The sequence below is a fragment of the Takifugu rubripes genome, chromosome 9 (assembly GCF_901000725.2).
Source record: "Takifugu rubripes chromosome 9, fTakRub1.2, whole genome shotgun sequence".
NCBI classification, from domain to species: Eukaryota; Metazoa; Chordata; class Actinopteri; order Tetraodontiformes; family Tetraodontidae; genus Takifugu; species Takifugu rubripes.
The window spans coordinates 9,598,863-9,617,651 of NC_042293.1; the positions used below are offsets into that span (position 1 = coordinate 9,598,863).

The 18,789-nt window shown below is 44.7% G+C and overlaps 1 protein-coding gene and 1 long non-coding RNA gene across 6 annotated transcripts in view; one reads left to right on the plus strand and one right to left on the minus strand.

The window, feature by feature from the left end:
• The window catches only part of tln2b (talin 2b), a 58,669-nt gene that overhangs the window by 30,586 nt on the left and 9,294 nt on the right, over positions 1-18,789 (minus strand). For 4 of the 5 annotated variants that reach the window (XM_029841567.1, XM_029841566.1, XM_029841565.1 and 1 more), the window contains exons 1-8: positions 6,843-6,978; positions 6,667-6,764; positions 6,447-6,576; positions 5,729-5,884; positions 5,334-5,476; positions 1,766-1,893; positions 1,391-1,454; positions 1,162-1,266 (exon numbers count right to left, since the gene is read on the minus strand). In XM_029841567.1, the coding sequence (XP_029697427.1) occupies positions 1,162-1,266; positions 1,391-1,454; positions 1,766-1,893; positions 5,334-5,476; positions 5,729-5,884; positions 6,447-6,576; positions 6,667-6,764; positions 6,843-6,978 (960 nt within the window). Of the gene's footprint in view, positions 1-1,161; positions 1,267-1,390; positions 1,455-1,765; positions 1,894-5,333; positions 5,477-5,728; positions 5,885-6,446; positions 6,577-6,666; positions 6,765-6,842; positions 7,017-18,789 lie in introns of those variants that run through there. The other variant, XM_029841562.1, reaches the window with a different exon arrangement.
• Positions 8,729-9,989, plus strand: LOC115250999 (uncharacterized). The gene is made up of 2 exons (XR_003889546.1): positions 8,729-8,945; positions 9,326-9,989. It is a non-coding gene; the product is annotated as an uncharacterized lncRNA (long non-coding RNA).

Consider the following 18,789-nt stretch of genomic DNA (forward strand, 5'->3'; position numbering starts at 1 on the left):
ACAGTGGACAGTGCCCCGCGTGGAGGAGGAGGAAAAGTGGCAGCTGTGTGCTGACCCAGTAGAGTTCAGGCCGGCTTAATTGTTGGTTTATTGAACGGCTCCTCTGTAGGCTTCAGTCGCTGTCAGCGCACCGATGCGATGCTTCCACTGCCCCCTCCCACTCCCTGACTGACTCCAGCGCTCTCCACTCTCTGCCCACTGAGATTCTATCACGGTTCACTTCAGAGACCGAGCCTACACTTGGCTTCCCTCCAGGGGTGCTGAGAATCACGCAGAAATTAGTGACTTGTAGAGACGGGGGAGTTCTAAATATGCACATTTTCTGCCCTTGGGCCATTGTTTTTCGGAAGAATCGCACAATAGTGAGTGAGCAGCACAACTCTTGTGTCTTTACCACAAGGACAGATAACACTTACACTAGTTTACCAAAGAGAAACTTCCATTGTCTCAATTATCAGGCAGGATGTTATATTTTCGGATGCATTTTTTTTAAACCTACTAACCCTGACCACCTGGAAAAGAGCCTAATCAAAACAAAGACACATAAATGCCTGGCTGATTTAAATCAAATATAAATCAGATATACAGTCACCGTTCCAGGTAGAACTTATGGCGACTAAAGTCCGATACATTTGGAACAAAAGCTTGTAGCAAGCTGCAGTATTGTCAGGTTGTGTTTTTGCCTTTGCTAGCATCGATACAAGAGCGAGGCTGCCGTGAATTATTGAACAGAGGTTTGGAGTCTCCATCACTGCCCCCCCCCTTCTCTCTAAATATTGTCAGCACTTGGGCATGTACTGTGGATGCACTCTGCTGTATGCACACTTACCCTCGTGCACAAAGATAATCTGACCCCTGCAGGCTGCGCTAAATGTGGGTCCAAACATCCCATTTATCGTCCATTAAGAGCACAGCGCACAACTTTCCTCTTCCTTCTCCGCGCCACAATATTCTCTGCAAGTTAGTAAGCAACTGGTCCGCTGTCAGGGAGCTTTTATACAACCTGCTGTGTTGACTTAATTTCCTTTACAAGCCGCTCTCCCGGTGGTAAACTGATATTTTAATCTTTGCTGTAAATGTTGCAGGGCTGGTTTTCATCCTCCACTTGCGGAAATGTCATGTAGCCAGCTCTATTTGGAAAGTGGAGGAGTAAACTCTTACCTTCACCAGGAAAAAAGACACTCCGTATGTCTGCAGGGACCTGGCCAGCTTCACGTACTTCACTTTTGCCTCGATCTCCGTCATCTCTCCGCAGTTTTTGTGTTCCTGCATGGAAAACAGTCACAATCTCCATCATTCTCACTATTTGTCAGGTTAGGTAATCCATGTTTTAAATTCTGGCAACAATAGCCTGACTACACATCATTCCTATTAAATCTGATGCACATACTTGGAATATTTTCTTCTCGGACCCTCTTTGCTTGGTGTACTCCTTTGGCAGAAACTCTTTCAGGCTGCAAAGATAAAGAAAAAGATTGTTCATGGTTAGCTTTAGCGGCCCCAGACGTTTCCCTTTCTGTGAACATACTTCTACATATGAGGTCATTCTTGCCCTACTGCCTACATATCCGAAAACAGTTCTAACAGCTGACATCACCCCCGAGCTTTGCAGGGGAGGAAATCCCTGAAGCAACAGCCTGCGCTGAAGCAACAGATAGCAACTGTATATGCACAGATGTGAACTGACCATATGAAAGGCCGACCTTCCACACAGACTCATTGTACATTTCGGTGCTGATGCATGTTTGGGATAGAAAAGGCTTACTCCAGGAATCCAGGCTTGTGTTTGTGCTCCACATGGGGTCCGAACTGGATCTGAGCCTGAATCCCTGCAAACTCGCAGGCTTTATCAAAGGAGACTGGATGGGAGCCATTCAATATGTCGTCCCTGGCCTGGAGGAGACAGGATGAGAGGAAAAGGTCGTGAGCGAGGAGCAAAAATCACGCAGTCGGAAGGGGAGGGATCAAGCTACAAAAGCCTCGGAATTAGCCAAAATTCGCCCAACAGATTCCCAAAGGGCACCTCAAAATTTAATTGGTTGGAAGTAAAGCTTATATGAATTACTGAGAGCCAAAAAGCGATTTAGAACTCTAGCGGCGTTCAAATGAAACTCAGTATAATTTCATTGTAAATTTCGAGATTTTTTTTTATCATCGCAATAATGATGCGTTCAGCCATTTAGGTAGATGAAAAAAGGGGAACTCTTTGTTGTCATCCTTCAAATGGTTGTCTGTGTTTGCTGTTTTTCTCCAGGGGGCAGTCAACTCTGCCTTCATCTCCCCCCAACCTCTCTCATTCACTGCTGCAAATTTAATGACTCTAAAAAGCTGAGAGGCCCCGTTGACGATGAGAATGGGTTCCATCAGCACTTTCACCATTAGCATATCACGGTTCAGCCTTAGCTTCACTCATTCATACATCCCATAACATCAACGAGAGGCCGTGCGGCGGCTCGCTCCTTTAATGAGGACAATTTCCACCACTCGCAGGCGAGTCGTCTCCCCAGCACGAGTCACACTGGAGGACATTGGATCCAACTGGAGAACACGCTCTAAAATTAGCCCTCACACATGCTATTCATTGTGCTACACACTGTTCACACTGTTCTTGTGAAGTACAGTAGGATGCTGGGAAGGAATGGAGGGCAGTTGTAGCTTAGTGACTGCAGATTAGGTTACGGAGAAGGATGACTTCATTGCTTGTTATTTGTGCACAAACCAACATCATAGCAGATAGTGCTAACATTCTAACAGTTCTCCATGTTTGGAGAGTCCTACAAATGCCGTATGATATTCAAATACGAATGAAGGGGATACATTTCATCAGCCAGGCTAAATCTGAAGAGAAAATCCATCAACTATCCTGAAACTGGACACTGCTGACACGTCTAAATAACAGCATTTCATGCAAATGTGATATTATTATTATACCAAACCAGTTATCAGCTCATTAAAACAAAAAGAAGATCTAATAATGGAGGATTTTACATTATTTAGGTTTGACATACATTTTCTTCTGTGTTGTGTGTTCAGAGAGGCACTGGTCTCATAGCAACCACAGTTCCGACGGGCATTTCTATGCAGAGTTTGCATGTTCTCCCAGTGTCTGTGTGGGTTTTCTCCAGGTGCACTGGGTTCCTCCCACAACCTATAAACATGCACTGGTTTGACTGGAGGAAATGGGTATGCGACTTTTTTTCTTTGTTCATGCAGCTCAATAAAATAAAATAAAAATAAAAAGGTATTAGATAGTTGAGGAGCAGAAAAAGGCAGCCAGTCAGGTTTGGGCTCTCTCCTGCTCCTGGATATTCTAACAGACACTACAGAGATTCATGCAGCAGACAAGGGACGCTCTCACTGAAATATTATCAGAGATCCCTTCAAAAATGACAGCCACAGTAAAGATGGACAGTTTTCCCCTAAACTGGAGCTGAGCTGATAAGTGATAGAAGCAGATTTAGAGATCCATCTGCAGTGGATCAGAGACAGGGAGTGAGCTACAAAAGCCCAAAAAGGAAAGATGCCACGTCCCTTTAAAGAGCTGCCTTGAATATTCTGCCATCAGCATCGATCGACGTGACGGTGATGGCAGAGCCTGAACTCCTCTGGGCATCTGTGAGAAGTGATACAGCCGCTGCTCCCATACAGAAAACGAGTGAACCCACAACTGGGAGCTAAAGCTCAGAGGTCGTTGGCTTCACGGCCGGCGTGTGCGGAATCTAAATAATTGCTGACGGTGGGGGGGTGCTGGATGATTCTTAAGAAGTCAACCAATAAAATTACGCCGGCTACCTTCATGACCTTGCACCACAGAAGGGAACGGTGCACGGGTACGTTTCCCCTCTCTTTTTTGCTTGGCTTTTTCGCAGACATGATACAAATTTCGCAATGTGAACGCTTCATCTCTCCCTCCGCTTTGACGGTTGTGCCAAAAGCTAGATTCAGGATCAGTAAAAGCAACAGAGCAGGATGTGCAGTGAGATGCTGTTGCTACAGCAGTTTATCCTGGCCTTAGCGCGAATACATGACAGAGAGGGAGTGGCCAAGTTGTAAAGGAGATTAGCCTGTAACTGGCAGAGTTCCCCGTTACATGGGTGTGTGTGTACGGACTGGCGGGAGCTTTGCAAGTCACAGAGAATTTAAGTTATTAATAAACATCTTAGATGATCATCCATGTTGTTTCCTGCGTGATTCCAGTTCAATACACAGTGTGGCTGAAGTAATAAGAGACACACCAACTGGTGGTGATGGTAGGAAGGAAAATGATAAAGAGGGGTGAGGTAGGTCATATGCAGCTAGCGACTCCTTATTTAGCCTTTTGCCAGCAACAAAACAGAAGCACTCGCATGCAGGGAGTCTCTGTTATCTTCATGTGCACCGACCGCCGTCTGTAGCACAGAAGACTGATGAGAAGCGGCTGAAAAAAAAAAAGATAGGCGGGGGCAGGGGTGGGGTCGCTGCTGCGAGAGGAAATGAGAGCGAGTCGAGAGGACACCGCGGCGTGCACCGTGCTGTAATCTGTTCCACGGTAACAGGGCGGGGACACGCACAACCGTGTGAGAATATGTGGGAGATGGAAAGACGCTGTGGTTGGGAAGGAAATGGAGGGCAAGAAAAATTGATGCAAAAACTCAGGCAGGCAGTCAAAGGGAGGAGAGCGGCAAGAAACAGACAGACGTGGTGGGTGGCTGAGCCTCTTTTATGGACAGATTTAAGATCTGACAGCCCGGCAAGGCTGAGCTGGTGGGAGAGCCGCGTACAAAATAAACTCCACAGCCTCTTCCCCAGCGCACTGTCTTCCATGCTCATTAGATGCACGTATGTACGACACATACGTTTAACAAAACATGCTGCGATTCAGGAAATGAAGTGTAAAAAGGTCTTTTTGAACAGGCTACATTAAAAGATGTCTTCTCTTAATCTGTTTCCTCTTTAGGATAAGCGTATGGAGTTGTTTCACATCCGTTTTGGTACGCACATGCAGTAAAATGATGTTACATACATGTCATGGACAGAATGTCTGCATAAGATCCACTCATAAATGTGAGGGACAACCAAAATTCATCCATCCAAGTGTTGCCTGGTGCCTTAAAGACGTTCCCATGTGCTCCTGCCGTACATCACCTGTGGCCTGGCATCACCTGGATTTGATGGATGTTTGATTGATTGTCAGCGCTCCAGAGTTTTCCAGGAGAAAGCAGAACACTGACACATCCTCTGCCTCTGTATAACAAACAGCAGCAACCCCAATAAACCCCCAATGTGCACAGTTTCACACATAAGGCTGCACGTGATGCCTCCGGTTGTCTCCAGCGTGTATGTTTTTAGTTTACCTGAACATAGAGCAGGTTTAGCTGGACAGGGTCCCGCGAGTCCACGTTCTGGTCTGAATAGAAGAACTTGCGCCTGAGCAGCAGGGTCTCGCTTTCCTCCACTCCTTGTTCGCGAAACGTTCTGCTGTGGTCCAGCCAGTTCACTGTCAAACCAGGACACAGCTTCCGTTGTCACACACACACACACAGGAATGAGAAGACATTCCCCCTACGAAGCTGTCACAATTAGATGGTGTATGGTGTGTTCGCTTGATTCAGCTGTAGCATCAATTTCAGAATTCTGATACATCCATGCAGTTAATTAAAGAGGATGTTTGCAGCACATCCAGAAGGGGCAGAATCCTTAACGTGGGAAAGCACCCAGACAGCAGCAGGAACTGGAGGTCTGCACTCACAGTCATCATCCGTGTGGAGTTTGGCCTTCAGCTTCTCCATCTTCCTCTCGTCTCGCAGCAACAGTGTTCTATCTTTCCTCAGCGTCCCCATTCCATCCTCCTTCTTGTCTTCCGGCACCTCCTGGATGAGGGAGTACTCCTCATAGTTGGTGATTCCTGGAAAGAGCGCAACTTAGCCCGGTGATTCTCCAAGGAGGAGGAGCGCTCTGGAGCGATAACTAAACGTCGAGATAGAGAAGGCGCTCCTGCGATCCGCTCACACTCCATTTTTTAATCTCTTTCTGCTTTCAAACAGGAGTGAAAGGAAGGTGGCACAGAGCCAGAAAACTAAAGTGGAAACCAAGGAGCAGAAGACGCCAAGCAGAAAGACTTGCCCCAAAACAAACATTTTCCAATAAAGCTATCTGCCGGGGACACATCCCTGTCCTCTTCACCCAATGGAGCCCATTATAAATGAAATGCACGGCTAAGGGAACGTCTTTGTGACAGGCGAGGATGGCACGTTCATGTCCTTAGAAACTACACTTCAACGCTCATTACAAACAAGCTTGTTTGAACTTGATAAATTAGGCCCAAGGTGCTGGTAACAATAATTAACATGTGATCAGGCGCGCATGAATATTCCAGAGCAGTGATCGCTTCTGTGCATGATCAAATACCTGATCGGAACAAAAAAACACTTCTCCTGTTTCTGAAATTATTTCATACAGTCCAATACCGATTCTGCTGCATATGGTGACGAGCAGCTCCCCGACCGTCTTGGAGTCGTCCACCATGATGGTTTTTATTGCACCGTCCAGCATTTTGATCTTCTGCGGCCGCTGCTTCTTCTTATATTCCAAAACATCCTGAGAAAAAAGGGGAGAGGCGACGTAAAAACTCAACGTCAGACTGGGCAGCACAGGGATCGCACAGGAACTATGAACCTCTACACTTACTCCATTTCTCAGCATGTAGTAATCCAGAGTTCGTCCGGATTCGAGCCAGATCCCTTTCCTGGGATCATCGTCAGACAGGAAGAGTCCATAATCAGACGCTGGAAGTGAAACACGACATGCAGGTGAAGTCGGAGTGGACATCCCGTGAGGAGAATGGTACTCGGCTGTTCCCAAACCTTGTCCTGTCTGTGCTTCCGGGACTCTCTCCCTGATGATCCTGCAGGCGTCGTACACCGGGGTGGACGGCTCAAACTGCATCGTCTTCACCACGTTGCACTGGCGCACGCAGATCTTTAGTGACAAAGCCACCATCTTGGTGGGTCGTGTAATGGCCTCTCCGCCCTATAAACCTGGAAAATAGAAAAGTAGCAGCATCACTGGAGAGGGGAGAAAAGAAGGGAAGGCTTTGTGTAAATTCAAAAGAGATTAATTTTATGTTTAAAGATAAACAACAACAGCAGATGATAGTGATTAAAGCAAAATTAGACTCTATTATTAAGCAGCAACTTATGATCCAGGCGGAATATGTAATAATCTTAAATTTGCATGTTTGTGGGTGTCTGTGCGTGCGTATGTTTGTGTGTTCGTGTGTGTGTGCGCGCGTGTGTTTGGGTGGGTGTGTGCGCATGTGTGTATGTGTGAGTTTTCCTGAGACAAAATGTGACAGTAAGGGTGGGAAACCAAAACATTGCAACACCAATCTTAATGGTGACGGAGAACCCAAAAGGCCAGATAACCCCAAACCACCCTTAAACTACTAAATTTCCAAGGCCAACTGTCCCATGGGTGATTAGTGTTCTCCCCAGAGGCAAAACAACCCTTCCAGACCCGGTACAACTGACTCCTACAGACCCTGAAGGCAACAGATTTGGGTCTGATATTACTGTCACACCTCTCCATGGCTGAGAAGGCAGAAGATATCCTTTTATAAAACAATATGGCCCTGAAAGAAAGGTGGAATAATGAGAGACCTAATAAGACAGCAAAATGCACAGAACCAATCCTCACAATTACATCCTCGGGGAACTTTTAGCCATGAATGTGTTTTCTACAGCAGCTAACCCCCACCCCCCCTTCAGGTTCCACGAGGATAGGCGCGCGAGTGTCTCTGCCTCATCACAGCGAGTGTTGAATTACAGTAGGTGAAGGAAAGCAAGCACGTGCAACCTTTGGCAGAAAAGGTACAAATCTCCCTAATTGTCATGAATAAACGGAGCCCAAAGCAAAACATGGGAAACGTTCCTCCAAACACAAAAGTCTGGAGAAGCAGACTTCACTGTGGCACTAATCAGAGGTCTTTATTGTCACATTCTACAATTAGGGTGGATCAATCGAGGTATTCTTAGAGTCTCCCGGGCACAAAAAAGGAAAGGCAGCGATACTGCAGTTCATTTCTCCTCTGCCTTGACCTTGGCTACAACAGAGAGATGGATGAACTGGCTAAAAGGAGCCATCTGTAATTAGGATAATAGAATCTGTAATGAGCCTGATTATCTGCTCTGATATTTAGCACTTTTCCACTTATTAGTGGCTATTAAGGTTTTTCATAAAAATATGAATTGCAAAGTTACTGGAATGAGGTTTTAAATAAACAGCCGAGTCCCCAGTGACAGCACCAATGACATTGACTGAGACGGTCTGAATGGCAAAGGGGGGAGCTGGAGTGGAGGTGGGAGGAAAGAAACAAAGAATTTATCTAAGTGCAGACAGCAGAAGATCCCATTGATTCTATTGATCAATCCAGTGCACAGAAGAGAGAATCAGAGGGGCTGAAATGGACTGGCTTTTAAATAAGGGATTTTGTTCATTTCTGAGATGTGGTCGACCCCTCTGACCTCTCAGATAGAAAATGCAATTACCTGCATAAAATGTTCATTTAAATATATATAGGTTTTGTGCACATTTACTTACATAGCTCTCAATGGCCTACTATTTTTTTGTTCAATCTATCCCTGGAAATGCCTCAAGACTAATGACATGATTGTTTTGTTACGATCAGCCGTAAAGCTATATTATAGTATGTATCATAGGTATAGACGGTCATATCTCTGGGCTGCGTATGAAGGCAAAAGTTCAAATCGTCACACTGACAAGATTCTGATCTCGCTCACACTCGGAGACAAAGGCTTGCTCTGTGCTCCGGGGTCACAGCTCATCAACAGTCCTCTGTCTGAGCCAGAGCAGGCAAATCAATGTTCTTCAGCCACCAAGTCGTGAATGACTTGTGCCTTGTGCGAAAAGCTCCTCTCCTCACCTACTTTTTTCCCCGAGACAAACTGGTAAGTGCGGACAAAGAAGAAGGCGTAATGGCGCAGCGTGAGCCGCAGAAGCCCCGCCGTGTTTTTGTCCTCGAAGGGACTCTCTTTGACACAGGCGGCATTTCCTCCACGGACTCAGCAACATGACAGCCTGGAAATGCAGGATCAAGCAGAAAGATTTGCCTTCAGAGTGTTAGTCTCATTGCGAAAACAAACAGTTTCTTCGGTGTGTAGGAGCATAAGGAAACTCTGATGATATTCAGTGATCTTACAGTTGAGCAATGGCACAAATATCACAAGAACCATGAATCTAAGCAGCTGTCTTTAGATCTAAATGGATCCAAAGCAGCAGAACTGAAGAAGCTACGCTTCTGTTATTTACCATGTGTATTCTTTTCCAGGTAACAACCCAAAAAAATGCAATTTCAAAACGACCCATGCTGTAAAAACCTTAACTCGTTTAGCTCGCTGTTGTGTATATTGGGACGTGGAAGTTGCCGGAGATCGTCTCGGAATCTTGACGTGGACAATAGAACAGGGGCCACAGACGGCTGGTACCATCTGGAGAGGACGGGGCTCTGATCACAGACCACCAGCACCAGCAGCTGTGTGACTGCCGAGCAACAACTTCTTCAATTACGAAAGAAGGACTGGTCAAGTTCCAGACAAACACCTCCAAGGACAGGCTGTTTAGGCCGTCTGACAGAAAAACAGAAGAAAATGAGCCATCTGAGCTAACGTTGCGTTTTATTTCCAGCTGACACCCTAGTGCACGTGTTCTTCCCATTGTTTGACACCGAGATATGAGCTGTGTGCAGCATATCTAAAAATGAAGCAGTCGTTATGAAGCTGTAAATGTTTCCGACAATGCATGAGACCTGATAACGACGTGCATGTTCACTGAGTCAAATGGAGTTTCTGAGCAAGGCAAAACAAGTAAACCTCCTTTGCTTCCTGGCACAGAAATACCAAATAACTCTCAACTGAACAAGTTAGGCCATGTTGGAGAATAATGAACATTAGCTGCTGTATAATGCTTTGACATTAAAAATCATTGTGACTTTGCAACATTTTCAGTGATTCAGTGAAACCTTGATAAATCTTCTAAACTGCTGTAGTACAATTGTAGCAGTAATTTTCACTATAAAAAAAGATACTCTGTGCCTGTGCTCATTGACATTTCTGTCTTAAAACATGCTTGACACAAGCAGCAGGAGACAGCACGGCTGCATCCTTTACTAAGTTATAAAAGCAGTCAGAAGAAACACTCCAAAGACAGTTATTATAGTATTATCTCCAGTCTCGTGGACACTTATTATTGTTTAATCTGAGCATGCTTTGAGTCAGTGGCACTGAATGCAGGCCCAGGAGTAATCCTGACCTCAGCAGTTCTCAGGACCAGCAAGAACAGCAGGATTAAAGCATGTGTGCATTGAGAAAATGCTAATTGGCTAAACCGCTGTGCACAACACCTCCTTTTCTCCCCTCCTCGCATCCGGCGCACGAATCAGCCGTTTTTTTTGTCGGCGCCAGGATAAAGATGGGGTTTTTTCCCCCCTGCAGGACCCTTTGCAATCTCAAGAGACCGTTACATTTTCCTGGAACGTGCAAAGACGGATGGCGTGTCTTTGCTGAGGCAAAACAAGAGGTGTTGTTTTCATCATCTGCGTGTATTCCAGGAACTAAAATTCTGCTTGGCATCACAATTTGTCAAGGTCAGGCGTGTCAGCTCTGCCAGATGTGAAGGAGTTTCTGAATCTGAATGAGCATCTCATTTAGGAAGCTGAACCATCACATTTGTGTCTTTATGAGATAGAAAAAATTGTATCTAACCTAAAGCTAATTACTATGCAGCCTCTTAATCGTCCTGGGATGTAATCTAAATTGCACTCTGGGAGGTGTTATTGTGTCAGATTGCCGTCACTGCATTAATAACACAAAGGAAAAATGATTACGGCACAGTGACGCAAAACATATCACATTTGTAAGCTGTTAAAGAAATGATGGATGGAGCCGGGTTACCTTTCAGAAGGTGGATAATGTAAAAAAATGACAGGCGAGGAGAGATTCTTTCTATGCAGCATTAAAATTAACAACAGCCTCTTCGACATTTGCTATTTCTGTCATTTTTCGGGGGTGGGTGGGGGAATCTAGACGTCCTTGTGCCTGTTTCCTTGAAAGGAACACTGACTCCACGGCTCGCCCCAGCACAATTGAAATCATTAATAAACCAGAGGTTTCACCTCCACCCTTATCACTTCCTCCATACAGTTCATAAATTAATGAACCCTTGTTCCAGAGGAGAACAGCAATCACCGGACGTTATTACGAGGCAGATCTGACCCCGTCTATTTTTGGCTGCCAGTGATTACTACGAGTGGGCTGCCGCGTTGAAGTGGCCAGCATTGTGCTGTTTTACTTAATAGAGTGTTAGATGAAGAAGTGGTAGTCTCTAGATAAACACCCACTCTCTAAATTTAGAATCGCTCACACTGACTTGTCTTTTAAAAATGGATTCTGCTGCCATGACACACTCTTTGAACTACAGGCTTCACTTCAGGGCAGCGTGCTCGCTGTAGTGCAATTTGAGGGGGTAGATACTGAGAGAAATGATGAATATTGCCGTCATTTCTGGCAGGGAGAGAGTAGCTCCTCTTACAGTAGAAATTCTACTCTGTGTTCCAGAAATGGGCTTTAGATCACACCTAATGTATTTCAAATTTTTTTTCTTTTTATTTGAAGAGTTTAGCTGCTAATCTTCAGTGCAGTTACAGTTGCTGTTGAATAACCCAGTTAGCCGCACCACCCTATCCCCCAACACCCACTCCCATTTATTTCCAATAAATGCAGGAAGGGCTTCCGGAAGTGGAGGGATCCACCTACCAGCTGCAGCCAACAACAGGCAGATGTTGCTCTACACAGCAGGCTGTAATCAGATCAGGCCAGGACGACAAAAGCTCATGTTTTCCTCGTCATTACCGAACACGGACAGTATGTGCCTGACTTGAAATGGTTGAGGGGTGCAGCCTTTGGTGTACTGGTCCGACTCTGGCTGAATCCAGTTAAGGTGATGTAATGGTATGAATAAAGGAACTGTAAGAGTAGGATTATTTTCCTCAAATGAGATAGTCCTGTGTATTAAATAACAAGGCTTATTCTGGGGAAAGACCAGATCATATCACTCCTTTTTCAAATTGATTTTGTCCATATTTATCAGACTAGCGTTTGCCTTGAAGCAATATTTTATAAATGTTATCTTTACTTTACAGGGGCTTAGACTGCCTGGGGTGACTTGGAGTTTGTGCTCTTAGTTGGTTCTTTTTTCACCCTATTTGTCAGTGTCCCTGGAGCTCAGTCCGCTTGTGATTATTAGCATCTTAACGCAGACGTCATAAATCACAGGAGATGTGATGGAGCCATAAATTTAAAGGTGTGGAATTGAGGATGGAAGTAAATCTTGAGGAAAAGAAAGCAACAATCAATGCTGGTCCTGCTTCACTGCCAAAGGAGGCCTGTCATTTTATTATTTATTTTATTAGGGGGTGTCACCAGTCCCACAACTGATTCAGAGGCTTTTTCTTTAATCAATATAGTGATTATCTGCTGCGGTTTCATTTTCATGCTAAAATAGGCAATATTTCAGCTGATTGCAAAATCCAATTGTGACAGAAATGGAAGGTTCACTGCATCACCCGGGATGACAGAAGCTGCATGTGCCAGCAAAGCAGAAATGAGACGACGTAGCGGAAATATGACTTTATCAAATGTAAACAGACAGGCAAGGAGAGATTAGGGGGTGCGAGGAAAGCTCAGCAGATGTGACAGTAATTAGTGGGAGAATATGGAGGCACGAGGCAGCCGCAGCTATTAAAATCATTCCATCACAATTACAAAGGTCGCCGTTGAAAATGCGTCAGAGCTCCCAGCATCTCGGCGGCGACTGATCATCTGTCTGCGACACGCAAACATTAATTTCATGCACGGACGCAGCTTGTTCTTGCAAACATTAAGTTACTTTGCAACAAAATGAGTGCGCAAGCTTCAATTATTGTTATAGCGGGCGCTGTTAGTAACAGTGCGAGGTATTTAGCCGTTTTCACAGCAACAGTCATCTCCTTTTAAAACCACATTCCCCTTTTTGTTGTTTTCATAACGGCTAATGTGCTAATATGAAAGACAAACTACATTTCAACAGCAAAATAAAATAAAAACAGGCATTTCCGATCTCACTTTCTGTAAAGCTGCTGCAGAGATTTAAATGGTTTGTATTGTAGGTCTGCCGTCACACACAGGGAAATCCAATCACACCCATTCAAACACTGAAGATGCAGCTTCGTGAGCTATTTTGGGGGACACTATCTTGCTCAAGGACACACAGTGCACTGCAGGGCCCGGGGATCAAACCAATGACATACCACTGGAGCAGCAGCTGAGATACCACCTGAGCTACAGCCTCAGTGGGGTGAGCTAGCCTTAAATCTTAATGTGGATTTAGCGTAAGGTGCAATACAAAATAATGCAATATTAGCCCAAATCTCCAGTTAGGAAACATATTTATACAGCAAAGACTCATAAAACTGATACCCTACAGTGTGGTGGGTTTTATGTCGAGTCAACAAAAATCTCCCCGCATAGGGAGGGAGGACGTCTATTAGATTGTCCAACAGTGTACTATAACATCACGTTTTAATGGCTATAATAGTTCATTTCAAAGTAAGACGGCCTCTCTGGTCTGTGCTGCTGCGCTCTGCCTCTGTCTCATACTTTGGTGACCGGGAGCCTTCCGACACTTGCATGTTGATTACAGTATCAGGGGCAGCGGAATGGAACGTGCACTGGAGCCTCTCCGCAGAGTCGTACACGGAGGAACTGTATCAGCATTTTATATCCTCTGACATGGGAGAAAGAAGGACATGTCATGCATTGGGGGGGTTCAGTTCTGGTCCTTTAAACAAGCTCAACATTTATCAACTAGCACAAGCAGTACTACACCTTTGTCCTTTACTGTATGACTTGATATTGAGCTCAGCGGGCTGGAGCGCTACAGAAGGCCCTTAAAGCAATCATCTGTAATGGTATCAAAGTTCTGATAACAATAAAGTCCCCTGCTGACGCTGAGCAAACCCATGTTGCATGAGAGGAGGTTCAGGGAGAGGCCGTGTTGTCGGCCCATTGTTTCCAGATCAGTGACTCTGCCCACGGTTGCCATGGCTGCTGCTGCCGCTGCTGTGCCCACCTTTTCCTGGACATATAAGGCTGGACAGCGGCAGCGGCCACTCCTGCTCGGCCCGGAGCACTTCAGTCGCAGGGGTCACCTCGATGGAGCGGCTCCCTCCCCTCCGCAGCGGTTTGAGGATTTCACTTCAGTCAGCTTTAAAACGCTGGGCGGACAAGGTCACAGAAGGGGGCACGGGAGGGGGGTGGGTTGACCTTTCTGTGCATGTGAGGACGCGGCCTGCATTAAATGTTCCATGGGAAAAGACAAAGGGAGTTGACTGTGATGGCTCCAGTGGCGTGCATTCGAATAAAACCCCCCCTCTCGGAAAAATCGGAGGCTCCGCTGAAGGTTCTGCAGAGGAACATGGCCGTCGTAGGATGAGATATCGTCTGCTGGCGTGCCGATCCCCACCGTGCAGTCAAAAAGACGTACATCCTTGCGTCAAGGCAGCCAAGCACAGATTGTAGACTTCAGCTGGAACCTTTTTTCCCCCTCCGCTCAACTAAACAAACAGCTTTTTAGGGGGCCTCCCCTCCCACTATGATGAATGATTGGCCAACATCTAGAGTGAAAAATATAGGTGGAAAAAAGAAGAAAAAAAAACAATATTCTGTTAACTCGGGAGTACATTCCACCCCGGTATCAAGTGCGATGAATTCTGTTTGTCTATCAGTGTGGAGGAGAAGCAAAGAGGAATCAAATGTTTCAACAGCCCAGAGAGGGTGGACACTTTATTCTCTTTTTTCAATCTACCCCACAATAATCACGCCAGAAACGATTCAAGAGAAAAAAAACCCTGTTTTCTCAGGAATTTGAAAGATAAAGGTCTTCTGCCTTTTTCTATGGCTAAAGACAGACGTGGAGAAATATCAAATCAACTCTTGGCCATTTGTGCTACACGAGAAAATCCATGTGAGGAATCATCACTTCGTCCCCCAAGATAAAAGATTATATGGTCATTAACAAAAATTTCCCAGAGAGCAGCAAACATCCCTCAATTAAATTTACCTCATAAACATCTGGTCAGCTAACCTCCCTCCCACCCACCCACACACACACACACACACACACACACACACACACACACACACACAGACAGACACACACACACGCTCAGCATGCATACAGGGAGAATATTATGTAACAGGGTCAGCTGATGAGATCCATGCTGATGTCTTGATGTTCTTTCTTTTCTGCTCACTTTAAACTCAGAACTCTCACATTGTCTCTCTGTCTTATACACAGGGGAGCCCCCCCAGCACCCCCCCAAAATGTATTACAGCTGGACTCAGAACCACATGATGCAGAGCGTGTAAAGGACGCCTCCAGGCATGTTCCGCATGTTGGTTACCATAGAAACCCTTTTTTTTGGGGGGGGTGGGGGGGATTCCCAAGTCAGGTGTTTCTATAAGCTCCGAAGTAGAAAAAATGATTTTATTTTCCAGGCCACAGATCTTGGAAAAAGAAACCGTTGACTGATATGTGTCAGCCTTTCGTTATTTCTTTAAAACACTTCTCCCGGGCACAGAGATCCGTCTGTAAAAGCACCGACTGTCACTGCGTAAACCAAGAGGGGCCTGAATCATCTAAATGTGCACGGTAACGTCTCGTGGTCAGGTTGGGGGCTCAGCCTACGTGTTCAGGAACTCTGTGGACAATACAAACATGGCCTAAAAGGCTGGCGCAGCAGGGATCCTACTGACTTTCCCGATGTTTATTTATCTGAATACAGCCAAGTAAACCAAATAATAATAGATGTGTCTCATACACACACACATATGCAATATATGTAAATAGAATCAATACCATAGAACATTGCTTTTCACCGAGGACTCTTCTTTTCTTTTGTGCTTTATCCTTTCTGAATTGTCCGTGCAGAAACGCTGCAAGCACTTGAATGGCTGTGCATCAGAAAGGCTCTCCAATTACAGGCCTGGTCATTGTGGAGGCAGGAACGCAGCTGAATGTTCCTGCGTGGGCTTCATACAAACAGCAGCAGCGTGAGGCCATCATTACTGTAGGTGCAGGCGCCTTTGGGACGCTTCCTGGGACGGCATCTGCACCCTGACATTCCCTGTTTCAGCAGGGATGTCTGGAGGAAACATGGCCCAGGCCCACCCGTGCCAACTTCCCCTCGTTTTAACCTGATTACTGTAATGAACTTAGGGACCGTTGGATGTGCAGCATCCGATGTGGACGTACACTTACTCATCACCAGGCTTGGGCCCAACAAACACGGACGCCTCATTGAGCATGGAAATTATTACGGTGATGCAAGACGTTGAAAAAACAGTGTTTGTTTAAAGGTGAGGCACTCTCTGAGGTTGTTCAGAGGAAAATATATCAGCCGAAGATACAGCGTATTGGAAATCTTCGAGTGGGGAAACATTGACTTACTGAAGGAGTTGTTTGTAATTGTAAGAAAAGGTGCCAAGATGTCGTCCCTGGAAGACAAGACTCAATCATTGTGTCAAACACCTGGATATGGACAAAAAGGGGGTTATTTTCCTCACTGCAATCCCAGCACGAGTACGTCTGTTATCCTGCCAAAAACAGTCCTGCCCTCAAATTGTTAGGATATCATGTCGATGTCCGGCCGCTATATTAGTCTTCCGCCATCCTACCTTCTCCTGTCCATCACAAAAATCGTTATCAGTTCATTCTTAAGGAATCAAAAACAGACCAGCCTCACACAGCAGAGGCTGTTCTGTTATGAATATGATAATTCTATTCAATTCAAAACACTATTTATACCCGTGGTGTCGCAATTATGTTAGCGACCAGTTAAACAGCAAATAAAAACAAACAACAAACGATCGCAAATAAACTAAAAAAATAAGTAAATAAGTAAGAAGGTGATGAGGATGCTGAGGCCAAGCAGGATACCATGGAAACGGCAGCAAGCATGAAGAGCTGCCGGAGAGCTGAAATCCTCCTGTTCCACTTGGGGATCTGCTTCCATCCTGGCTCCCCGAAGACAAAAAGAGGGGAAATAACAACTAACAAGACAAAAACTGTGTGCAAATGGCAGGGAGGCAATGACCTCAAAACTCTGGTCACCTCAGTCTAAAGGAAAAATGCAATTTCTGAGGATTTGCAGCCCTGCGGATCCTGAGGAGGTTCGGTTTGAATGTGGTACCAGCAGACACCAAATAATCCATCCCATAATGCCAGGCTTTAGGAGGAAAATACAGCCATCGTCTTTATTAAAGAGTTAAAATTACTTTTTTTGTGGAAAGAAATGATGAAAGAGATGAAGCAAATGGAAAGAAATGCTGGAATTCTACAGTATAAGGTCCTTATTATCCAAAGTCTTAATTATCCAAAGTCTTATTTATTGAGAGAGTGCGGATCAATTCTGGAGAAAGAATCAGAGCAATCACTAGTTGAGTGAATCACCGAGATGTAATGATGCATCAATACCAAAGAGTTCTCTTTTCATTTTAGACAGCAGGAAGAATAATAATGAAATAAAACAATTCATCGTACAGCTGCAGCTGTCAACGTGTTGCTTTTATCATCTGTTAGACGCAGCAGCTTGTCGTTTTCAGCCAAAAGAATTTCAATGAAAGAAAACTACTTTTATCATTTCTGCCTAAAAAACCCCAGATTCAAAACAATTGGTCTGACAGGTTTCGTGCACGCTCTTGTAAAAATGGTGTGGGCCGAGAAAATACAGTATTGTAGAACTTGACAGCTGACATTTGAAAAGAATGCCTGACAAAGTATAATTTTAGCCATGCTAACAGGCTAACAGAGAGGCAATGATTGCTTTAAGAGCATTTTCTAAATAATTAACACTATTGTCATGACTGTTTATATTTTTAGGCAAATTTAATTTGTCCATATCCACATTAGGAAAAAAATGAATTCCTCTTCTGCTAATTAGCCCTGACATGCTAATAGTTAGACCAGAAATATCACACCGTTTAACAGGTTAGCATTGCCAACATAAGTATCTCAAAAGTGACAGCAGCGTATTTTTATATACACATATATTTAGGGATGGGACATGATATCTAATTATTTCCTATATTTGGGATGGAACATTTTCTTCCGGCTCGCTCTTTGCCTTTTCTGTTCCCCACAAGTGTAAAAATCACTCAGATGAGTCACACAATTTTATTAACAGATGCTAAACTATATTTGGTGAGAGAAGATATATGTATTGTTGCTGGCTTTCATCGTCATTTGTGACTGAATAAGAACTTGAGGACTAGACAGGGAACACATAAGTAGACAATATGAGAACGGATGTTTTTCCTTTTCTAGAACACAAAGAAACATCTGTCTCAAGGGTTCACACACGCACATGCACGGACACACAAACGTGAATCAATTATTTTCATGTGACATTCACCGTCTGATTTTAAGATCTGCAAATTTCTCCTTGCTGATAGTTATTTGGCCCAACATCCGCACGGCTCAGCAAGTCGTGCTTTCTGAGATTTACTAATTGCTTCAAAGAATTCTGCCACCGTGGCACAAATGTCATCAATGCTGATTACTAATTAGTTAAGTGGCATTCAGGCTGCTAACAACTGCAACTCTTTTGATTATTCATTTTATTTTTCCTTCACAAACAACTTAAAAACCATTCCACTTCCCAACTAACCAAGACAAATACCCCAATTAGATTAGTCAGTC